Below are 24,098 nucleotides of genomic sequence, written 5' to 3'. Positions count from 1 at the left end.
TGGCCGTACAGTCGAAGTCTCCAGGAATAGCAGTTTTTTTCACTACTTTGGAATTCACTACCTTTAATGGGCCAACAAAATGAGACATGAAACTTAAGGCATGGCATAGCAATACTTTTTGTTTTGACTTTTTTTTTTTTAAACTTTAATAGGAAAAAAAGGCAAAGACCTTTACATTTTATGATGTCAAATTCATAACACCAGGAGTTACTTTCAAGGGAGTACTCCACATTTAAACTGAGCAGGTTACTTAGAATCATAGAATATAAGGGTTGGAAGGGACCCCAGAAGGTCATCTAGTCCAACCCCCTGCTCAAAGCAGGACCAATTCCCAGTTAAATCATCAAACTTGTCCAAATCAAGTTCCTAAAACACACAGGTGGTGCTTGTAACAGTGGGTGGTAGGGCCAAGGGAGAGCTGAGCTTAGACCCCCCCCAGTGACAGCGAGGGCATCAGCTGTGGCAGACGACACAGTAATTATAGCTTCTCTGCCTCCAGCATGGGCCTCAGCCCTTCTACAGGGCTAGCTGCATTCTCCAAGCTCAGCCCATCTCCTGCCCGTATCAACCTGGACCTCTGGGCCAGGCAGCTGCTGAGAGGCTGCGCTACTCTGGCGGCCTCCCTCCTACCCCAGCCAGGAACTACTACCGTACCACCCTCGCCGCCCCTATTCTGCGCATGCGCTTCCCTTTCTGCTCGCTGCACCCGGCGCATGCGCACTGCCAGCCGGGTGGCGGGAACACAGGAGCGCTTTTCCAACACCGGCTCTGTGAGAAAACGCATGCGCACCCCGCATCTCCTCCGGGGTGGCCCGTGCGGCTTGCGGCGCATGCGCGCTACCGCGCTGTCTGGCGCGGGGCACTGTGGGAAGGAGGCGGCTCTGTCCCGGCGGAGGGTGGCGGTGAATCCTCCCGGCCGCTCACAGCAGTGTAGAGCCGCTTCCCCCACCCACCCCCGCGGCCGGAGGGAGCGCGGATTTAAAGGGGCAGAGACCCCGGCACGGGGACCATGCCGAACTTCTGCGCGGCTCCCAACTGCACCCGCAAGAGCACCCAGTCCGACCTGGCCTTCTTCCGCTTCCCCCGGGACCCGGTCAGGTGAGACCCACGGGCGGCCCCGCTCCGGCCAGGCCGCGGCCCCCGCGTGCGGGCCCGGCCCGGCCCGGCCCGGCCGGGAGGAGACCCCGGGAGCGCCCAGCCGGGGCTGCCGCCCTCCCGTTCTGGGGCCGCTCCTCACCTGGGCGCCGGGCCGGGCCCTCCCCGCCAGGCCGCCGTGTGGGCAGGGACGGGCTGGCGCCTGCCGCGCTCGCCTGAGGACTCGGGAGGCCTCGCGCACCGCTCCCGGGGGGCGGGGCCCCAGGCCACCCTCCGCCGGCCTGTGGCTGGGGGGCGGACGGGCGGCTGCGCAGACCCGTCCTGGGGGCGGGGGGGGGTGTCTCGGGGCGAGCGCGTGTCTGAAGGAGCCTGGGCGGTGGGGGGGGGGGGCAGAGCCGGCGAGCGGGGGAGCGCTGGGGGGGGGGATGGAGGGGTGAGGCGGGCAGAGGCCCGGCGTGGGAGTGTGAGGCGGGGGCATGAGAAGTGAGATAAAAGCAAGGAGGAGTCCGATGACGCCTTAAAGACTAACAGACTTACTTGGGCACAAGCTTTCGTGGGTGAAAACCCCACTTCTTTAGCTGCTTGGCGTCAGATCGGAGGGGGAAGGTGATCGTCATGAGCTCCCACGCAAGAGCTCCCGTGTGACAGAGGTAGACACAGGCTCCTTTGTGAAACACAGATACAGGCTCCCCGGAAGCATTTAACTTCATTTAACTCCATAGTCGTGGATCTTGGTACCCGTGGGCTGTGCACTTCAAAGGCCGATGTTCTGTTTTCTCTAGTCTAAATTTTCACTGATTTGGGTTCTCTCTCTCTTCTTGGTTGCTTGCTTGGGCCTCATTTTCAGAGGAGTTGCAATTCTAGATGATTTCAGTGGGAATTATGGATGCTCAGCACTTCTGAAAATGGGTCCCAGACTGTCCCAAGTTGAGCACTCCATAACTCAAGCACTCGAAGGCAATGGTCACTTTTGAAAATGTGGTTCTAAGGGAGGTTGTCAAACTTGCCCAGTTGAATATGATGCTGTCTATTTAAACTAGGGTGGTCAAAGTGCATTCCACTTGTCATATACAGACTGCAGAATTCTGTAATGCAATCTGGCAAATCTACCCTTTAATATACTGGAAGAGTTGTCTCCTTGAATCAACAGTCCTCTGCCTGCTGAGTGTGCATCATCTCTACAGTCTGCCCCTTGACTCAAGATGGAATAGTGCTTGCTGAGACCCATCATCTCTGCGGACTACACTTTCCTACTAAATTACAAAGCTGGCTGCAATTTCTGCAAAATGGAGGAGATTTGGTGCTGTCTGTTGAGTTGCACTGTTAATTTGCCAGGAGCCATTGTTGCAAGGTCTGGATGATGACAGGTTGAAAAAGCACATGTGCCATACAGCTTTTATATATACATACATATATAGTGTGTGTGTGTATATCTTACACATTTTTTGATTGCTGGCTATTGAGTGGCAGTTCGATATGGATACGCTCTGTGTGGCAGTATAGACGTTTTTGAAAAACATACAGTTTACCCTGGATAGTATGCCTGTTAGAAAGTAGTATATGTTAATGTGTTTGAATATATTTCAAATTAACAACACTACCCTTTGCAGTTTTTTTTTCACGTGAAAGTTATCAGTTGTTTGAAGTCCCTTAGAAAAATAAACTATATTGTATCTCAACTGTAATGTGTCACATATCTGTTCCTGTTTAAAGCAGACACATGTATATAAATGCATTAGTTCGCTTTTAAGTTGAAAGCGTTATGTGTATCTTGGTTGCTGCACTTACATCCTTTTTGTACTCCGGTGTAGTGTAGTCATTATAGATATGAACGTAGCTGTAGGTGTTTTGGCACATTCTGTCTTCAGTGCCATAAACTCAGTACTAACTACATTTTATTGCAAATCTGTTTGTTCTAAAATAGCTGATCTTCATGATTTGTGCCTGTTCATCTTGGGTTGTTGTACTGTGCCTAGAAGAAAGAATAATGAGGACAGCTGTCCTCCCATTATGCACAATTATAAGAAAAGGGGCTAAATATTATCGTGATGGGGGGGATTTCCTTTGAGAACTGTGCTCTTTGGAAACAAATGTAGTATTATAGGCCCCAAATATGCAAAAACTCAGGCATGTGCTTAACTTGACATACTGTGTGTAATCCCACTGAGGTCACAAAGCAAGTAAGTCGTCTTCTTGTAAAATTAAGCAAATATATAAGTTTTTTGCATCATCAGGATAATAAGTATTTGAGCTGAGTCTTGATAGTCTAATTGAAAAGTGATAGGAAGAGGCTGGAAAAGGATTTTAGTCTAATACGTTAAAATGACACTGAGTTTTACCATATTTTTAGTGGAGTGTCTATAATTATCCCCTTCATAAGAATATTTGTTTCGTGCTTCACATTTTCCTCTTATCTTAAGAAAGGCTTACAACAATTACGTGACCCACTCAGAAAACTGGGAGGTAGGTAGTGTGTCATGTAAGTATTACATAGAGGTAGCTCTCAACAGTTTGTTTTTTCTGAAACCTATGCAGTTCTGCTTTGGTCACATTTTTCATTTTAATTATATTTAATATTTATATAGTGCTTCCAAGTCATAGAATCATAGAAATGTAGGGCTGGAAGGGACCTTAAGAGGTCCTCTATAGCCCTCTTCCTGAGGCAGGACTAGGTATATCCAGACCATTCCTCCCTTGGAAGTCCTTTTTATAATTATCAAGTAATTAGAATAAATTCATTTTGATTTATCACTCTCTCTTTTTATTGCTAAAGCAACTTTGTTCAGAGGTTCCCAGATTGGTCTTTAGAGTAGTGGTTTTAAAACTTTTTTAGGGGGGACCCAGTTGAAGAAAATTGTTGATGCCCGTGACCCAACTGAGCTGGGGATGAGAGGTTTGGAGTGTGGGAGGGGCTCAGGGCTGGAGCAGAGGGTTGGGGTGTGGGGATGAGGGCTGCGGGGTGGAGCTGGGAATGAGGGGTTCGGGGTGTGGGAGGGAGCTTTGGGCTGGGGTAGGGGGTCTGGGCTTGGGGTACAGGCTCTGGGGGGAGGCTGGGGATGAGGGGTTTAGGATGCAGGAAGGGGTTCTGGGTTTGGGGGGAGCTCAGGGCTGGGACAGAGGATTGGGGCACAGACTTACCTCTGGTGGCTTCCAGTCAGTGGTGCAGCTGAGGTGCAGAAGCAGGCTTCCTGCCTGTCTTGGCACCGCAAACCGCACTGCGCCCCGGAAGCAGCCAGCAACAGGTCCTACTCCTAGGCAGAGGCTCACGAGCGGCTCCGTGCGGCTCTCGCCTGCAGGCACCACCACCCCCAGCTCCCATTGGCCGATTCCCGGCCAGTGGGAGTGCGGATCTGGTGCTCGGAGCGGGGGCAGCACATGGAACCCTGTGGCCCCCCTGCCTAGAAGCCAGACCCGCTGCTGGCTGCTTCCGGGGCTCAGCGCGGTGTCGGAACGGGTAGGCACTAGCCTGCCTTAGCTGAGCAGCACCACTGATGGGACTTTTAACGTCCCAGTTGGCGCTGCTGACCAGAGCTGCTAGGGTCCCTGGGTGCTGAGCAAGGCGACCCAGTGCCTTACATGCAACGACCCAGTACTGAATCGCCACCCGAACTTTGAAAAACAGTGCTTTAGAGCACTTGTTGGCCTCTGGCAGGATGGTTAAAAATCAATGATTTTTCTTTAAAAAACAAAATTTTTTTTTTTAGTTTAAATTTATAATTTATTCCTTTAAAACTGTTCAAAATGAAATCTGAATTTAATACAAAATACGTTAAGGCCTAGACTTGTATTCTCTCAAAACATTTAAATAAAAAATAAATAGGCTGAATCCATGAACCTCTATCAAAAACTTTGAGTTAACAGGTGCTTTTCTATATAAAGAAAGAATTGGGGGAAAAACATTTAACAGTAGGTCATGCATTCTATTAAGGGCTTGTTTTGTTTTAATAAAAAACACAAAATAGCATATCAGATTATTTAAATTTCAGTTACCATCCTAAAGCAGTTTGATGCAAATTGTGAGTAATGCTGCAAGTTTGTCACGGACTCTGTGACTTCTGCAGTGGCCACTGTGATTGGCTTCGGGGCTGCCCAAGCAGCTCAGACAGCCCCTGGGCCAGTCGCACTGGCCACTGCCTACCCCACCCCAACAGCAGCAGGATGAGTTTGGGTGTGGGAGGAGGTTGAATTTGGGTGTGGGGGTTGAGGTGTGGGCAGGGGTAAAGGCTCTGGGTGGTGCTTACCTCTGGGGGGCTCCCCGAAGCAGCAATGTGTCCCTCCTTCAGCTCCTAGCTCTGTGTGCTGCCTCCACCTGCAGGCCCAGCTCCTGTTGGCTGTTGTTCCCGGCCAATGGGAGCTGGCAGAGCTAGGAGCTTAGGGAGGGACATGTTGCCGCTTCCGAGAAGCTGGATAGTGAGCCTGCCAACCCCCACCCCCTCCCAGCACCTGTGCCCCCTCCCAGCACCTGTGCTTCCCCTTGGGCCACCCCAGCACCCATGGCACTCCCAAGTTTTAGTCAGGGGTATGGTACAAGTCATGGTCAGGTCACAGTAACAGGCCGTGAATTTGTTTACTGCCCGTGACCTGTCCATGACTTTTTACTAAAAATACCCATGACTAAAATGTAGCCTTAATTATGAGTAAAAGTATAAGTAAGCAATTTATTATTCGCCATTTTCTAAGGTACTAAAAATCTACAGTTAATAAGAATCTGAAAATATTAAGTGATATCATTTTTTAAATGTGTATATAGTTATAGTGTAGCCTCTTATGTTGCAAAAAGATGTACTAAATCTAATGTAAAGGTTGTAAATGAACTTGTATTAATGGTTATATCAACCAGTGCGAATGCAACTTTTTTTAGAAAATAACTGAAGTACAAATGGAAAAGATGATTTAAATTGAGGCTTCCACTTGGTGATTTCAATCAATGATGCACCTTGTCTGTGGAGAGCTGACTTGGCAGTTACGACTAGCTCTACTTCATCTTTCCACCTGCGAGAAACAGAACAGGTGGAAAAGGGAGAAGGAATGAAAGTGAAAGTGGACAGTGTCCTTAATTAAAAAACCTAAGACACTTGCTACTTTAAGACATTTAAAATACATATGTACTTGCTTAACATATATGTAAGCAATGGCTGTAGTTGCTTCAGTAAGGATATTTATGTGATTCCAAATGAGATGGTAGATGATCCATGGGGACAATCTTTCTGATTGTGACTCCTTACTGTTCTTCATAGCAGACACACTATGGCTTTAGATGAGGTGTAAGCAATAGGAAAAGAAGAACTCCTAAATAAAGGATCCTGTTTTCATGCTAATAAGGCAAGAGAAGCAGAACGGATTGATGTAAGTAAATCACTTATTTGAATAATTGGCTTTAATCTTGTTTTTGAATTTTGTATTCTTTTTAGTTATTTTTCTAAAGCAAGGTTGATTCTCGGTGGTTGGTAACTGTTAAAATACATTGTCTTGCTTCTAAACATAGCCTTTATACTAAATTTGGTACTACCACCAGTTAACCAGGAGAATAAACTATAGCTGTACATTTAAGCAGTTGTATATCTTCACATAAATTTAGTCAAATTAATTCCTCAGAAAATGGCGAATAATACACTTATTTACTAGATAATTATTCTTATAATTTGTGTCAAGCTCTATTTGGATGGAAATTTGGAATTTGGTTGCAAACGCACACAACAAAAATTTGAAAATTGTTTTTGTTTAAATTAAAACTACCTGGGATGTGCTGGATACTTTTTTCTTATTGATCAAAACATGTTTTACATTTAAAATGTATCTCTTTATTAAACAAAGAAAGTAGGCAGTGACTTTAACTGATCGTATCCTCTTACCGCTTGTTCTTAGCTTGTATCCTCTCACAACTAGTTCTTATTTGAAGATTGGAATTGGGGAAAACCAAGCTTTCCTGATCTTTCAACTTCCAATCAGCTTCTTAACTTTCAATGACTTGGTCATTGAATTGAATTAGTTGTGTAAACTGAAATGAAGAAAATATTCTCTCTGCACCCGCAGAAGAGGCTGCTGTCAAAACCTGATTGAGCGCTTCCACAAAATTTGATACCAAGTGCTTTAGGCAAATATGTATAACTTAACACCATTTTTATTTAATTTAAATGGTTTTAATAGATTATGGTAAATTAAGACATAAACAGGTTATTAAAATTTAATTTTAAATCATTTTAAAAAGAAAATTGTTTTAATCTGATTTTTTTATCATTGATTTTTATCCACCCTGTAGAGAAATAATTTATACTTCATCCGTCAATAGAACGTTTCCTAAATAAAATGGTCTTTCACTCTTATGAGATGTCATCAGATACTTAAAAACAATCCTTTTAAAGATCCATGACTGAAGAAGAGGTTCTCAAATCTTAGAGCTAAAAAGACTGGTAATCAAAACAGCAGTGCAAACTCTTGTGGTAGGACTGGTCTTGTTCTGTGCCAATGAAGCACTTACAAAACAAATGCTGCATGATTACAGGTGTACCAGTGACCATCTAAGTTTATGTGCTACATGAATTGTCTAGTACCACTTGGTTTAACAGATTTCTGTACTAAGTTACTGATTGCGTTCTTTTGAATTTGAAAGAAAGTTTTGCATTTTCTGGTATCACCTAAAATGTGTGGGTTTTGCCATGTTTCCACAGTGGTATATAAATGAGCTACTTACTGAAAGTATCAGTAAGAAATTTCTCCATTCTGCTAAAATAAGCACTTTTTAAAATTAATTGCTGTTTGGGAGATACACTGTCACAGGTATGCTGTGTAGTTACTGGGTGTTTGAGTTCTAGGCTTCTGCTGTGTATTTTTCCTGTTTTGGTTCCTCAGAGTTAGCCTGTTCTATTTGAGACTTAGGTTTTCTCTCCACGGAATAGAGAATGCATCCTTTAAACCTCTTATATCTGAACCAAAAGTTACTGCAGAAGACTGACATCATTCTTCTGACTGAATACAGGATGGGAACAGGATACATTAGTGCTGAAGAGGAAGTAGGCAGTGACTGTAGGATCTGCCACTTATCATAGAATCATAGAATATAAGGGTTGGAAGGGACCCCAGAAGGTCATCTAGTCCAACCTCCTGCTCGAAGCAGGACCAAATCCCAGTTAAATCATCCCAGCCAGGGCTTTGTCAAGCCTGACCTTAAAAACCTCTAAGGAAGGAGATTCTACCACCTCCCTAGGTAACGCATTCCAGTGTTTCACCACCCTCTTAGTGAAAAAGTTTTTCCTAATATCCAATCTAAACCTCCCCCACTGCAGCTTGAGACCATTACTCCTCGTTCTGTCATCTGCTACCATTGAGAACAGTCTAGAGCCATCCTCTTTGGAACCCCCTTTCAGGTAGTTGAAAGCAGCTATCCAATCCCCCCTCATTCTTCTCTTCTGCAGGCTAAACAATCCCAGCTCCCTCAGCCTCTCCTCATAACTCATGTGTTCCAGACCCCTAATCATTTTTGTTGCCCTTCGCTGGACTCTCTCCAATTTATCCACATCCTTCTTGAAGTGTGGGGCCCAAAACTGGACACAGTACTCCAGATGAGGCCTCACCAATGTTGAATAGAGGGGAACGATCACGTCCCTCGATCTGCTCGCTATGCCCCTACTTATACATCCCAAAATGCCATTGGCCTTCTTGGCAACAAGGGCACACTGCTGACTCATATCCAGCTTCTCGTCCACTGCTTCTGCTTCTCTTCACCCCCATACCTCCTGCAAGTCAGTTTATTAAAAGTAGTCTGTGTAGAACACCACAGATTGCACATAACATTCCTTTCACATTCTTTACACCTTCCACTGGTATGTCACCAATCTATTGCACCTACAGCATGTATGAAACTTGAAACTGCTACAGACATTGTGGTCCAAAAAGAGTGCAAGCCTAATTGTCTTTCTCATTCAGCCTAATAAATCTAAGTCTCTTGGGCTCAGTGACAGAAACTTCAAATTTCACATGCACCAAACAGCCAAACTTTTGGCCCTCTCATTCTGTAGTTTATAAAGTAGGGTGAGGGTGGAAGGATGAATTAATTGAATCTGGGAGGGTCCTGAGGATAAGAAAAGTCAGCAGAGATAAGGATATTTCTCATTACACTTTGAACTAAAGATCCTTAGCTTGTATGTCATTTTTTTATTAGTTATCTTGCAACATGTTTATTAATATTTTCCCCTCCTTTCCCCCAGTTTTGCAAAAAGTACACTTTTCTTAACAAGGACTCTGTATTTACTTTTTGAAATTGTCAATTGTAAGTGCAAAGCAGGGATCTGAGGGGTTTTTGTTTTGTTTTTTTACAGTGGACTGAAGATTTTATTTTTAATAGCTGAATGGATTTCAGTAGTGAATAGACTGAGGTAGGATGCAGTGAATTTTAGTAAAATTGTATATATTTTGTTTGTAAATCTCTACACACTCTTCCTATCCCTTTTTGGAGAAGGGAATGTGTCTTCTGTGTTTGTGGGAAGGACAGTCCCATGACCACTGGGGACCAGAATACAAGCAATAACTTTTAAAAAGAGCTCTAGACTAAGTGTGAAATTTGAGCTCCGCTTAAAACTTGTGGGGAGTGGCTAGAAGTTGGATCAGTTGAAGTAAAATTGTCACTGAAAATGAGAGTTGTAATGAAAATTCCTTCTGAGTTACTGCTGTAGTGTCCGCCATAATGCTGTAATTCTATATAGGTCATCTGTGGTCCTCTTTGATTTTGTTTAGGTTGGAGCATACATCAGGGAGGAGCTGGTGGATATAGAACAGCTAATTATAGGATTATGATAGTGACCCAGTCATTACTCTTGTATGGGAGTTGTGTAGGTTTTCAGGCATCATATTGTATCTCAAAGGCTGAACATAAGAATGGCCATACTGGGTCAGACCGGTGGTCCATTTAGCCCAGTATCCTGTCTTCCGATAGCGGCCAATGCCAGGTGCTTCAGAGGGAATGAACAGAACAGGTAATCATCAAGTGATTCATCCCCCGTCACCCATTCCCAGGTTCTGGCAAACAGAGGCCAGGGACACTTCAGAGCAGGGGTGGCCAACCTGAGCCTGAGAAGGAGCCAGAATTTACCAGTGTACATGGCCAGAGAGCCACAGTAATACATCAGCAGCCTGCCATCACCTCTCCCACCCGCCAGCAGCCCTGCTGATCAGCACCTCCCTGCGCCTCCTGCCCACTGTGATCAACTGTTTCATGGCATCCAGGAGGCTGGGGGTGGCGAGAGGAGAGGGGGGAGGGGACAAGGACCTGTCAGGCTCGGGGGAGGTGGCAGGAGCCTTTGGGGAAGGGGTGGAATGGGGGCAGAGCTGGGGGTTGAGCAGTGAGTACTTCCCAGCACACTGGAAAGTTGGCGCCTGTAGCTCCAGCCCCAGAGTTGGCACCTAGGCAAGGAGCCGCATATTAACTTCTGAAGAGCCACATGTGGGCCACCCCTGCTTCAGAAAAGCATGGTTTGCATGCCTGACTAAACTGGCTAATAGCCATTGGTGGACCTATCCTCCAGGAACTTACTTACTTCTATTTTGAATCCTATTATAGTCTTAACCTTCACAGCATCCCCTGGCAAAGAGTTCCACAAGTTGACTGTGTGTTGGATGAAAAAATACTTCCTTTTGTTTGTTTTAAACCTGCTGCCTATTAATTTTATTTGGTGACCCCTAGTTCTTGTGTTAGGAGAAGGAGTAAATAACACTTCCTTATTTACTTTCTCCACACCAATCATGATTTTATAGACCTCTATCATATCCCCCCCTTAGTCGTCTCTTTTCCAAGCTGAAAAGTTCCAGTCTTCTGATATGGAAACTGTTCCATAGCCCTAATTTTTGTTGCCCTTCTCTGTACTTTTTCCAGTACATCTTTTTTGAGATGGAGCGACCAAATCTGCACACAGTATTCAAAATGTGGGCGTGCCATGGATTTATATAGAGCAGTAGTTCTCAACCAGGGGTCTGGAGCCCACTAGGGGGCCTCAAGCAGATTTCAAGGGGGCCTCCAAGCAGGGCCAGCATTAGACTTGCTGGGGCCCAGGGCAGAAAGCTGAACTCCCACTGCATGGGGCTCAAGCCCAGGTCCCGGAGCCCCGCCACTTCGCGTTGAAGATGAAGCCTGAGTAATGTAGCTTCATGGGGGCCCCTGTGGCATGGGGCCCCAGGCAATTGCCTGACTTGCTATCCCGTAATGCCACCCTGGCTTTTATATGCAGAAAACCACATATTGCGGCACAGGTGGGCTGTGGAGTTTTTATGGCATGTTGGGGTAGCCTCAGAAAGAAAAAGGTTGAGAACCCCTGATATCGAGGCAATATGATAGTTGCTGTCTTCTTATCTGTCCCTTTCCTCATGATTCCCAACGTTCTGTTAGATTTTTGACGGTTGCTGCACATTGAGTGAATGTTTTCAGAGGACTATCCACAGTGACTCCAAGCTCTTTCTTGAGTGGTAATAGCTAATTAGATCCCCATTATTTTATATGTTTAGTTGGGATTATGTTTTCAAATGTGCATTACTTTGCATTTATCAACATTGAATTCCGTCTGCCATTTTGTTGCCCGCTCACCCAGTTTTGTGAGATCCCTTTGTATCTTCGCCATCTGCTTTGGACTTAACTATCTACAGTAGTTTTGTATCATTTGCAAATTTTGCCACCTCACTGTTTATCCCTTTTTCCAGATCACTTATGAATATGTTGAACAGCACTGATCCCAGTACAGACCCCTGTGGGACACCACTATTTACATCTCTCCATTCTGAAAACTGACCATTTATTCCCACCCTTTGTTTCCTATCTTTTAAGCAGTTACTGATCCATGAGCAGACCTTCCCGCTTACCCCATGACAGCTTATCTTGCTGAAGAGCCTTTGGTGAGGCACCTTGTCAAAGGCCTTCTGAAAATCTAAGTACACTATACCCACTGGATCACCCTTGTCCACATGCTTGTTGACCCCCTCAAAGAATTCTAGTAGATCGGCAAAGCATGATTTCCCCTTACAAAAAGCATGTTGACTCTTCCCCAACAAATTATGTTCATCTATGTGCCTGACAATTCTGTTCTTTACTATAGTTTCAGCCAATTTGCCTGGTACTGATAATTGGCTTCTGTGGTGTCATGCAGTGAAGACTTCATAATACCAATAAGCATATATCTATAGATTATACTCCTTCCATAGAATTCTATTTGTTGGTAGTCAATTTTTTAGAAAATAATAAGATATAATAGCTGCCAGAAATTGTTGATTTAATGACATTTTTCTGAGGGACATGCACAAATGAAATAGCAGATGAGCTTCATTATAGTAATTTTGCACTCAGTCTTGTGCATGTGCTGGTTCAAAAAGTCCTTGGCAAAGACTTGATTAAATATATCCGTTAGGATAAATGTAAAGCCAACTAATACGTTTATATCATTTGCTCCTTGACATGTCTTATGCACAAGAGAAAATACTGTCTTCCAGATTTAAAAGGGGTCTTATTAAGAGCAAGACTTCTTCCAAGCCCTATGATATGTGGCACAAAAGTAAGCAAGGTTCTTGAGGTGGCACAAAACCAAACATTTTATAATATATATATATATAGTGTATGTCTATTGAATATTTATTTCAAACTGAGATGATTCTCTGGATTGCCTGTCTTCTACTTTAGTGTTCAAAGATCCATTGTAAATGTATAGCTTTGCCCTTGGAGATCACCAACAAGAAAAATACTCTCAATTGTATTTTGTGTCAAAAAATCTACTTTTTAAAAACTTCTCAGATTTATTAAGAGAGGAGGGAAATGGTTTTTCTTCAGGAATAAAATTTTTGCATGTCTTCACTCATGAACAACTGCACAACAAACCATTGTGCTTCTGAGGTGTAGTTAGAAAAATATTGCTTAGAGGAAAAGATTGAAATATTTAAGCATCTGAGGTGGCGTTAAAAGTGAGTAAAAAGAGAAAAGCAAATTTTTACAATGGTTCAAACAGGAACATGTTTGGGGTCCCCCCCCCCCTCCTTGTAATTTGACTATAATCCCAAAACCCCACCTGAAAATGAATAAAAAGGCTAATTTCAAACATAATGTAAAAAAATGTTGTTTATGGTGATTGTCTTAGAAATTATAGGGGGCTTTTTTGTTTAAACTTAAACTATTAAAGTAACTAAAGTTTGGTGTTTCACATGCAGATGTCAGAGGTGGGTGGAGAACTGTCGAAGGGCAGATTTAGAAGATAAAACTCCAGATCAGCTGAACAAGCACTACAGATTATGTGCCAAACACTTTGAGACCTCTATGATATGTAGAAGCGTAAGTAAAGGCAACTAAACCTCTATTTCACATTGTGTAAAATGTACCTAAGTTCATTTTCCTGCTTTAAACATTAACCTTAGGATCAAGAAGTCTTTTTCTACTTTTTTTTTTTTAAAATAGAGATTCATGTCTTATCAAAGAGAAATTTTTAAAGTGAAGATAACTGTTTCACTCCTAATTTTATGTAGTATCTTTAGCTAACGGAGTGACATCTAAACTGTTCCCATGACCGTGGGAAATAGGATCATGGGTTTCGCAGCAAACTTAAATCTGTGGGCAGAATTCTATTTCTTGATTTTTAGTGCATGACTCATAGAATCATAGGAAAGTAGAGTTGGAAGAGACCTCAGGAGGTCATCTAGTCCAATCCCCTGGTCAAAGCAGGACCAACACCAACTAAATCATCCCAGCCAGGGCTTTGTCAAGTTGGGCCTTAAAAACCTCTAAGGATGGAGATTCCACCACCTCCCTAGGTAAGCCATTCTAGTGCTTCACCACCCGCCTAGTGAAATAGAGTTTCCTAATATCCAACCTAAACCTCCCCCACTGCACTTGAGACCATTGCTTCTTGTTCTGTCATCTGCCACCACTGAGAACAGCCAAGCTCCATCCTCTTTGAAACCCCCCTTCAGGTAGTTGAGGGCTGCTATCAAATCCCCCCCTCACTCTTCTCTTCTGCAGACTAAATAAGCCCAGTTCCCTCAGCCTCTCCTCGTAAGTCATGCCCCAGCCCCCTAATCATTTTTGTTGCTCTCCGCTGGACTCATTCCAATTTGTCCACATCCCTTCTGAAGTGGGGGGACCAAAACTGGATGCAATACTCCAGATGTGGCCTCGCCAGTGCCAAATAGAGGGGAATAATTACTTCCCTCGATCTGCTGGCAATGCTCCTACTAATACAGCCCAATATGCTGTTGGCCTGCTTGGCAATGAGGGCACACTGCTGACTCATATCCAGCTTCTCATCCACTGTAATCCCCAAGTCCTTTTCTGCAGAACTGCTGCTTAGCCAGTTGATCCCCAGCCTGTAGCAGTGCATGAGATTCTTCCTTCCTAAGTGCAGGACTCTGCACTTGTCCTTGTTGAACCTCATCAGATTTCTTTTGGCCCAATCCTCCAAATTGTCTAGGTCACCCTGGACTCTATCCTTACCCTCCAGCGTATCTACCTCACCCCACAGCTTAGTGTCATCTGCAGACTTGCTGAGGGTGCAATTAATCCCATCATCCAGATCATTGATAAAGATGTTGAACAAAATCAGCCCCAGGACCGACCCCTGGGGCACTCTGCTTGATATCAGCTGCCAACTAGACATCGAGCCATTGATCTCTACCCGTTGAGCCCAACAATCTAGCCAGCTTTCTGTCCACCTTCTAGTCCATTCATCCAATCCATACTTTTTTTAATTTGCTGGCAAGAATACTGTGGGAGATGGTACCAAAAGCTTTGCTAAAGTCAAGATATATCACGTCCACCGCTTTCCTCATATCCACAGAGCCAGTTATCTCATCATAGAGGGCAGTCAGGTTGATCAGGCATGACTTGCCCTTGGTGAATCCATGTTGACTGTGCCTGATCACCTTCCTCGCCTCCAAGTGTTTCAAAATGGATTCCTTCAGGACCTGCTCCATGATTTTGCCAGGGGCTGAAGTGAGGCTGACCCATCTGTAGTTCCTCACGTTCTCTTTCTTCCCTTTTTTAAATATGGGCACTATATTTGCCTTTTTCCAATAGTCTGGGACCTCCCCCGATCGCCACGAATTTTCAATAATAATAATGATCTGCAATCACAGCAGCCAACTCCCTCAGCACCCTTGGATGCATTAGATCTGGACCCATGGACTTCTGCATGTCCAGCTTTTCTAGATAGTCCTTAACCTGTTCTTTCACCACTGAGGGCTGCTTACCTCCTCTCCATACTGTGTTGCCCAGTGCAGCAGTCTGGGAGCTGACCTTGTCTGTGAAGACCGAGGCAAAAAAAGCTTTGAGTACTTCAGCTTTTTCCACATCATCTGTCATTATGTTGCCTCCCCCATTCAGTAAGGGTCCCACACTTTCTCTGACCACCTTTGTGTTGCTAACATACCTGTAGAAACCCTTCTTGTTACCCTTCGTATCCCTTGCTAGCTGCAACTCCAATTGTGCCTTGGCCTTCCTGATTACACCCCTGCATGTTCTAGCAATATTTTTATACTCCTCCCTAGTCATCTGTCCAAATTTCCACTTCTTGTAAGCTTCCTTTTTGAGTTTAAGCTCACCGAAGATTTCACTGTTAAGCCAAGCTGGTGGCCTGCCATATGTGCTATTCTATGTTTTAAATGGGCTTTCAACCACATAATGTTACTTAATATAAAAATATGCAGGGCAGAGTTTTAGCTCTGGGAGTCAAAGCAGCCAGTGTCCGAGAAAAAACTATTTTAGGGACTAATATGTAATCAAAATTTGGAATTTCCTGAAGTTTAGTTTGGATGATTTTTTTTAAGCAGTAATACATATTTGAGCGTGATCATCTGAATCCAGTTGCTAGCAAAATATAATCAGTTTTGCTAGCTTATGTTTTCTCTGTATAGAATACTGTACTTAAAGAGCATCTGATGCCTTATGCAAAACTATGAAAATATATTCTGTACAGGAAATGTGAGCAGAAATTTTTTCTTAGTAGAGACATTTGTATGAAAAAGCTATGTAGAAGACTTCTGCTACAACTTATTCTGCAATTTAAAATCATTTTTTGTTAAAATATTCCACTACAGCATCAAACAATCAAAGCGAAACTATCTGGAAACAGACCAGCCTAGCTTTAATGCCCAAGTAAAGTTCAGAATGACAGACTTCCAAATATAAATGGTAAAATGTAAGCCTAATCTTTGAAATTGTTATTTTTAATCATTTTTGTACTGAGACAGAACATTTTTAAAGGAAATTTCTGATCTAGACATCTTTCTCTTTACAGAGTCCTTACAGAACAGTTTTACGAGATAATGCTGTGCCAACTATATTTGACCTTACAAGTCACTTGAACAATCCACACAGCAGGCACAGAAAGAGAATAAAAGAGTTGGTATGTTTTAATTGAATCTTCTTGTACTAAAGCAGTAAAAGCAAGCAAGTGCAAATAAGAGATGCCCAAATAACAGCAATACCTTGCACTTGTGTACCCTTCTGAGTGTCATTATGAAGACAATATCGTAGTGGGCATTATTGGAAAATTTAAATACTAAAATCTTAAGCTAATATTATAACTACTTATAGAATTAGGGAAAATCTAAGGAAATGGAAAATAATAAAACAAAAGTGTTGCTCAGAGCTGGTTTAGAAGAAACTTGATACCGATTATGGGTGTATTTCATAGATTTTTCCACTGAAAATCTTGCAGTATGTGGATTTGCATGATCACCATTTTACCTTCTAACATTTTGAACTAGGCAGAATTCCAGAGTTATGGGTTTATGGTTTTTTTAAGTTCATTTTTGAACAATAGTGACCACCTTTTTAAATGCTTGAAATCAGAAGTAAGCAGCTTCTGCTGAAATAGCAGATTGCCAATGGCTCCATCGTATGTTTCACAGAGACCTTGTCTGCAGGTTTGTGTGGCCTAAATGTTTGTGTAACGGAAATTAAGAGCTATAACGTTTCTTAATTATAGTGGCATTTGCAAAACATTACAGCTGATTTCTAAAAATTTCTTTATAGTTTTGATAAGCCTACGTAATGATGATCAAATAAATCCTAGCAATTAGAATTGAAAAAGTTCTGCTAGTTAGTACATCTCCCTGCCAGAACAAAATTCTTCCATAAAATTTTCTGGTTCTTTCAAAATTACAACTGTACAATCTTTTTAATGACAGGGCTCCCTCCCACTTACTTTGGGGTACTGTTCCACTATGTGATAGATCAGCACATCTTCAGATAGACTTGACATTATTGCTGTCCCCTTACTGAGATATATCTGAAAACATTCAGATTCTTATGAATGCATAGTAGCTGTCTAATAAGTATTAGGACTCTGAAAACAGCTTTATTTAAAATTTTAGTAGCTAGTCTTGAAGTTCTTCAGCAATTTGAGACCATATGCCAGACAGTATCATAACTTTTTTTTCTTCCCCAAGAGTGAAGATGAAATAAGAACACTGAAGCAGCAAAAGAGTAAGTGGCCAATATATTTAAGTTTGAGTTCGTAGTGATGAATAGACTTTTAGGTATAGCACTAGCTTAGGCAAATAAGGTAGTGTGAAATAAATTATTGTTACCTTGTACAGTAAGGATAGGTAAAACACTTTAATTCTGTTCAAAAATATTACAAATAGTGTCCCACACTGACACTGCTTAATTAAAATGTAAATACTATGGATTTTCCAGTCAGCAATTGTTTAAATATAGTTGTTGTGGGGGAAGTAAATGCTGCAAACTTTCTATATGAAGAAGTCTTAGGCTTGTGATGTCTTTCATTTTGTAGTTGATGAAGCCTTTGAACGGGAACAGGCAAATCAAGAGTTGAATGAGAGCAGTGCTCAGAATACTGTTTCAGAAGAAGGAGGAGAAGAGCAAGAAGAGGAAGTTGTTCCTCTAACGCTGGAAGAGAGGGAAAACAAAGATTACCTTAAATCTTTATTTGAAATTTTGATCCTCATGGGCAAACAAAATATTCCTTTGGATGGCCATAATGCTAATGAACTTCCAGAAGGTATCTTCACCCCAGATAACTTTCAAGCTCTGTTGGAATGCAGAATAAATGCTGGAGATGAAGTTCTGAGAAAACGATTTGAGATGGCTGCAGTAAATCTGGAGTATTGTTCTAAAACTCAACAGAAACAGATGCTTGAGATCTGTGAGAGCTGTGTAAGAGAAGAGACGCTCAGGGAAGTAAGAGACTCCCACTTCTTTTCCATTGTCACTGATGAGGTAGTAGATATAGCAGGTGAGGAACATTTACCAGTGTTGGTGAGGTTTGTTGATGAGTCCCACAATCTGAGAGAAGAATTTGTAGGGTTTTTGCCTTATGAGGCAGATGCTGAAATTTTAGCTGTTAAGTTCCATACAACTATTATTGAAAAATGGGGTCTAAACATGGAGTACTGTCGAGGTCAAGCCTATATTGTCTCCAGTGGATTTGCTTCAAAAATGAAAATTGTAGCTACAAGACTCTTGGAAAAGTATCCACAGGCTGTGTACACGCTCTGTTCCTCTTGTGCTCTAAATGTATGGTTGGCAAAATCAGTCCCTGTTGTTGGAGTTTCTATTGCTCTAGGGATGATAGAAGAAGTTTGTTCGTTTTTTAATCAGTCACCACAGTTGTTAGTAGAACTGGACAATATAATCTCTGTTCTTTTTCAGAACAATGAGGAAAAGAGTAATGAACTGAAAGAGATTTGCCATTCTCAGTGGACAGGTAGACACGATACTTTTGAGATTTTAGTGGACCTAATGCAAGCACTCGTACTGTGCTTGGATGGTATAAGCAGTGATGTGTCTGTCAAGTGGAGTAACTTCGTTGTTGGTCGAGCATTTGTACTTTCAAGTGCATTAACAGATTTTGACTTCATCGTCACTGTTGTGGTTCTGAAAAACATTCTGTCTTTTACAAGAGCCTTTGGAAAAAATCTCCAAGGCCAAACATCGGATGTGTTCTTTGCAGCCAGCAGCTTAACAGCAGTGTTGCATTCGCTGAATGAAGTGATGGAGAATATTGAAGTTTATCATGAATTTTGGTTTGAAGAAGCAACAAATTTGGCCACAAAGCTGGATGTACAAATTAAACTCCCTGGAAAATTTCGCAGGGCACAGCAAGGTAATTTGGACTCTGATGTAACATCAGAAAATTACTACAAAGAAGCACTTAGTGTTCCAACTGTAGAGCACGTTATTCAGGAATTAAAAGATATATTCTCAGAACAACACCTAAGAGCTCTTAAATGTTTATCTTTAGTGCCCTCAGTCATGGGACAACTAAAATTTAATACATCTGAGGAACATCATGCTGATATGTATAAAAATGACCTACCTAATCCAGATACACTTTGTGCAGAACTTCATTGTTGGAGAATCAAATGGAAGCATAGAGGAAAAGATATAGAGCTTCCAGCTACCATTTATGAAGCGCTTCATTTGCCTGACATAAAGTTTTTCCCTAATGTGTATGCATTGCTTAAAGTTCTGTGCATACTTCCAGTGATGAAAGTGGAGAATGAGAAATATGAAGTAGGACGAAAGCGCTTGAAGGCATACCTGAAGAACACCTTAACAGAACAGAGGTCAAGCAACTTAGCTTTGCTTAACATAAACTTTGATATAAAACATGACTTGGATTTAATGGTGGACACCTACATCAAACTCTATCCAGACAAAGTAGAATTTCAAGAAGACTTTCTTCCCGCAAACAATTCAGAAGTAACTGAAGATGCTTAGAAAAAAAAAATCTTTAATCAGTTTGTTGAAACAGTTTTTCTGTTTAGACTTTAACATCAAGAGGAAAAGCTATAAAATGTATGTAACCTACTTAATCATTGCAATTGTATTTCCATTTTAGACCTCAGATTGAACAAGCAGTGGCCAGTGACACAAGTTATGTTCTGTTGATCCACATTAAAGTACTATTATGTGAACAAAAACACCTTTGAAAATAAACCAGTGTGCTTCACAAAGACAGTACTCAAACTCTTCGTCTGATTTGACATGACTAGGTGCTCATTTTTGTTGTCATTTTGGAAAAGTAATTTGTGATCACTGTGGATCCTATGGGGTTGTTTCATACTTATGCATAAAAAATGCAGGAAAACAAGGTAGAATGAAATCCATTGCTTACCAGTTACTAGGGTTTTTGGTTTATTTGGAAACTGTTTAAAAAATATGGAAATGGTATATTTGAATAACTTAGCGGAGAGAGAATTCTTCTATCACAGTCATCACACTGTGGACTGTGTTCTGCACATCAAGTGAATATTAATGAGTGTGAAGGTACGTTAAGGTTTCTGTGGAAGAGCTAGCCTTTCGCAATCACCTGGTTGTATTGTTTACATTCCTTTGTGTGAGCCACACAACTATTTTTTCTTTTTAAGCTTTTAACAAGTTATGAATTGAATATTAAATCTAAAATCCTGAAAGATGCTGACTGTAAAAATTATTCCATAAGCATCTATACTTATTTGTTTTTGTCCTTACTGTTACACACAAGTGTATCTATTGCCTCCGTTATTTGTAAACATACCCTGGAAAAATTAGAAATAAGTTTGTTTGTCAAGAAGTGACTTGGAAAATATTGCTGTTATTTTTGGCACAAAGTAAACAATTTTGTATAGTTTTATTTCAATCTGAAATAAAATGTGAATTTGCTTTTTTTTTTTTTTAAAGTAGTCCTGATATTTATTAGTAAAGCAATGTTTCCTGAGGGGGGAGAGTGTTTGTTTTTTATAAAGTAATTTTTGTCTTGTATTGTTCATACAGTTCCATCCAGTGGTATTACATTTAAAATGTTAGATGGGAGTAAATTTCAATTTCTCGTTAGTTTGGGAATGATACATGTAGTATCACTTTTCATGTATACAGTACTCTTACATTGTGTAAGAGTTTTTAAAAATTTTTTGTAGCATAGCTTTAAATATAACATTCTTCAGTATAAAAATACTTTATTTGAATGGGACATGTAGTCATTTTTAAAAATTATTAAAATGTAACTTTAGTTACTACACCTGAGTTTCCCCTGGCCAGTTTTTGTAGGTTTTTTTTACTTACGGTCACACTTAATTTCTTTTTTAAAAGAAATAAAAATGTTTCTCTCCCAAATTGCAGTGGGAAAGATTCCCACAAACAGGGAAAACTAACTATACATGAAAAAGTGTGACACAATGTACATAGTGCTATAAAACATACAAAGTGGTGGAAAAACATGGAGAAAGTAGCATTTTCCAATCTTAATCATTGTCATAGGAATCTTAAATCTCTCAAATCAATGCCAATACCATTGTTCCCAGTTTTGGCAGGCGTTGCACCTGCCAACATCAGGTGAGACACTGCTGTGATCTGGGAGTACAAGAAGATCCTGGCTGCTACACCAAGACCTCAATTCACTGCCACTCTTGCATCTCAAATCCAGGAAGCCTTTCTGGCTCCATGTGTCAATGCAGCTGGTCAACGTAAAGGATGCTAGCACTTGCTGGCTTGAATCATGGGCCGTTTGTGATGTCCCAAACGAAGACTTGTTTGAAGATCCAGTGAAAAGTCCCAGGATTCTGCCTTCCTCATAGGCAGTGGGCTGAACTCAATCACAGTCAGACAACATATGGGAAGGTGTAGATCTCTCCTCCGCAAATGGAAAATTAGAGAATCACTAAATTGTGACTGGTGAGGTACAAACCATGCGACACATCACGGACAAGTGCCCCCGTTCATACTTACAGTGGTGGCACAGGGGCCTTTTTGTTTGGTTGTTTTGTCTGTATTTTGTAACTGATACTACTTTATGAATTGGAACCTGCACAGAAAATCATGACACATTTTTGAAAACCTGTTGAACTTGGACCATCTCTGGTCTGACCCTTCCTCATTTTTATTAATATGGGAAGGGCAAAATGATCATGTCCTGCAGGATGAACTCCCCAAACTGACTTATCTTAATCTCCTTTAAAGAGCATTCCCAATTTTAGTTATTTGGTAAAAACTTATGAGCATTTTCATTTGTTTTCAGTGTTGAAATGTAGCTATCTAACAAACTGAAGAGCAATTCTGGTGACATTTATTGAGTTTCCTGATGCACAACATCAGGCAAAGTTGTTTTGGTGGGATACTTTTTAATGCACTGTATGTATGTTAATAGAATGCTGCTAACACCATATAATTTATGACCAATAGTGAGCTGGAGACAGCAACTTACAGGCCCCTTAAAAAAAAGAATTTTAGCAGGCAAGCTGAGACGAAGGATTAGTGAGCAGAAGGGAAAAACAAGTGGCCTGCTCACTCTGAGCCGCTGAAATAGTTTATATACAGTAATGGCAAAAGACAAGAGGTAGAGGAATGAGGGAATGGCAAATCGCCATAGTAGGCCTCCTAACTTGGAAGACTTGGGTGGAAATCTATATAGTAACTTAATGGAAGTAGGAGTAACTTCCAACTCACCTCTATGCCTTCTGGAGAAAGGGAGTTAAGATGCAACTTCAGTGAAATTGGTCAGTGATACCATAGCTTCAAAGAGAGCTTTACTGCCACCATAAGGTAGATAGTAGCAGAGGGGGAAAGTAATGGACAAGGTTTGTGCCCTCCTTTTCCCATGGACCTTTGGGATCCATGCTGTTTGCAATTCTGCAGACTTCCCCTACTTCGGGGAGTATGCATTTCCAAAGTAAATCTGAATTTTGGTTTTTTGTTTTCTGCATAATCAAATAACTTACCCATTTAAACCAATTTAAATATAATTACTCTGATAGTCTGCTTTCACTGAAATATAGAGGATGAATGTCCTAACTCACTAGTTGATTCTAACTTAGCTAGTCCTAGCTGGTTGACTTCTGTTAATGACAATAATTCTTGTTTTAAGAATATGCTGCTTTTATTTCCTTTTCCTATATCCGTATCAAATACTTCACCACAGCAGAGAACTCCCATTACAATTTACTGTTCTTTGAAAAATAGCACAGAGATTATCTCCTGGAACACACTTTCGAACACTGACTGTAGAAAACCTTTCACTTCTTGTTTGGCTGCTAGAGCACGGCTGCAAAGGAACAGAGAACCAGAACCACTTAATGATTCTAGATGCAGCTATCTGGTTGTCAGTGCACTCAAAAGTTGCTGTGAATACCAGACCAGAGTTGCCAGAAACAGCCAAATTACTTTAATATAGACGAAAATAAATCTCTTTACTGGATCAGTTTCAAGAAGCAATTACTAACTTAAAAATAAGTGTGATCCCAAAGTAGGCTTAACGTTGGATAATGTCCAGACCTTTAATACTCCCTCCTTCCCCCTCAAGGAAAGAGGTCTTACAGTATGCACATTATAATTCCATATGTCTTGCCTGTAAAAGTAGCAAGACATCAGAAAGAATTAGTAGGTATATTTATAATTTTTAAAAATTATTTTAAAGTATTTGATACAGCTTTTTAAAAAGCTTCTAGATACGGTATTTAAGAGAGCATACATATTGCATGGTTAAGCACTCAGTACAATAAATGCAACCTGAATGCTGTCCTGTTTTGTATATTCATTACAACAGTCTTTTTAATTACGTGATTACATTATTATCAAGTAGAAAAATTTGTATAATCTTATAATAAATATACATGTATCCTAATGAAATATTTTGGTTTTTATACTTGTTAATTGTATTGCCATAAGGGTCCAGTATATCTTTGAATTAGACTTTTTGTGGTAAGTTCTCTTCTTTAAGATTGGTGTCACATTTCCCCTTTTAATTCAGCAGCACAGTGGTCTTAAAATGTAATGCAGGGGATGAGGCCGGTAATTGTGAAACTCATTAACTAGACTGAGGAGGAGGAAAGCTATGGAGATACCTATTTCTTCTGTCCCCAGTATTCGCAGCAGCCATTGGGAGGTAGGAGGGGGAGTGCTGGACCCCATGCCTAACCCTGTTAGGATTTGTTGTGCAGGTGTATGCAACTTTTGTGGGGTACTTTTTGAGCTGTGGGGAAAAAATTCTACTTTAAACTGAGTATGAGATTTTCAATGGCAAATACTTTGGACAAATTGAGCCAGT

At 41.5% G+C, this 24,098-nt stretch overlaps 1 protein-coding gene across 3 annotated transcripts; it reads left to right on the top strand.

The window, feature by feature from the left end:
- The first annotated feature begins 877 nt into the window (after positions 1-877).
- On the top strand, positions 878-20,722 carry THAP12 (THAP domain containing 12). 3 transcript variants are annotated; one of them, XM_048839907.2, is made up of 6 exons: positions 1,011-1,098; positions 2,246-2,446; positions 13,270-13,390; positions 16,347-16,454; positions 17,503-17,539; positions 17,850-20,722. In XM_048839907.2, the coding sequence occupies exons 2-6, from the start codon at positions 2,382-2,384 to the stop codon at positions 19,796-19,798; spliced, it is 2,280 nt and encodes a 759-aa protein (XP_048695864.1). In that variant the 5' UTR covers positions 1,011-1,098; positions 2,246-2,381; the 3' UTR covers positions 19,799-20,722. The 3 variants fall into 3 exon arrangements, with proteins under 3 accessions (XP_048695859.1, XP_048695864.1, XP_048695874.1); XM_048839902.2 differs by lacking the exon at positions 2,246-2,446 and having other exon boundaries at positions 878-1,098; XM_048839917.2 differs by lacking the exons at positions 1,011-1,098; positions 2,246-2,446 and adding an exon at positions 6,333-6,441.
- The last annotated feature ends 3,376 nt before the right edge of the window (positions 20,723-24,098 follow it).

This window comes from Caretta caretta, chromosome 1 (genome assembly GCF_965140235.1).
Source record: "Caretta caretta isolate rCarCar2 chromosome 1, rCarCar1.hap1, whole genome shotgun sequence".
NCBI lineage: Eukaryota > Metazoa > Chordata > Testudines > Cheloniidae > Caretta > Caretta caretta.
Note: the sequence above shows the minus strand (reverse complement) of the source record. Positions and strands in the feature narration are given on the sequence as shown.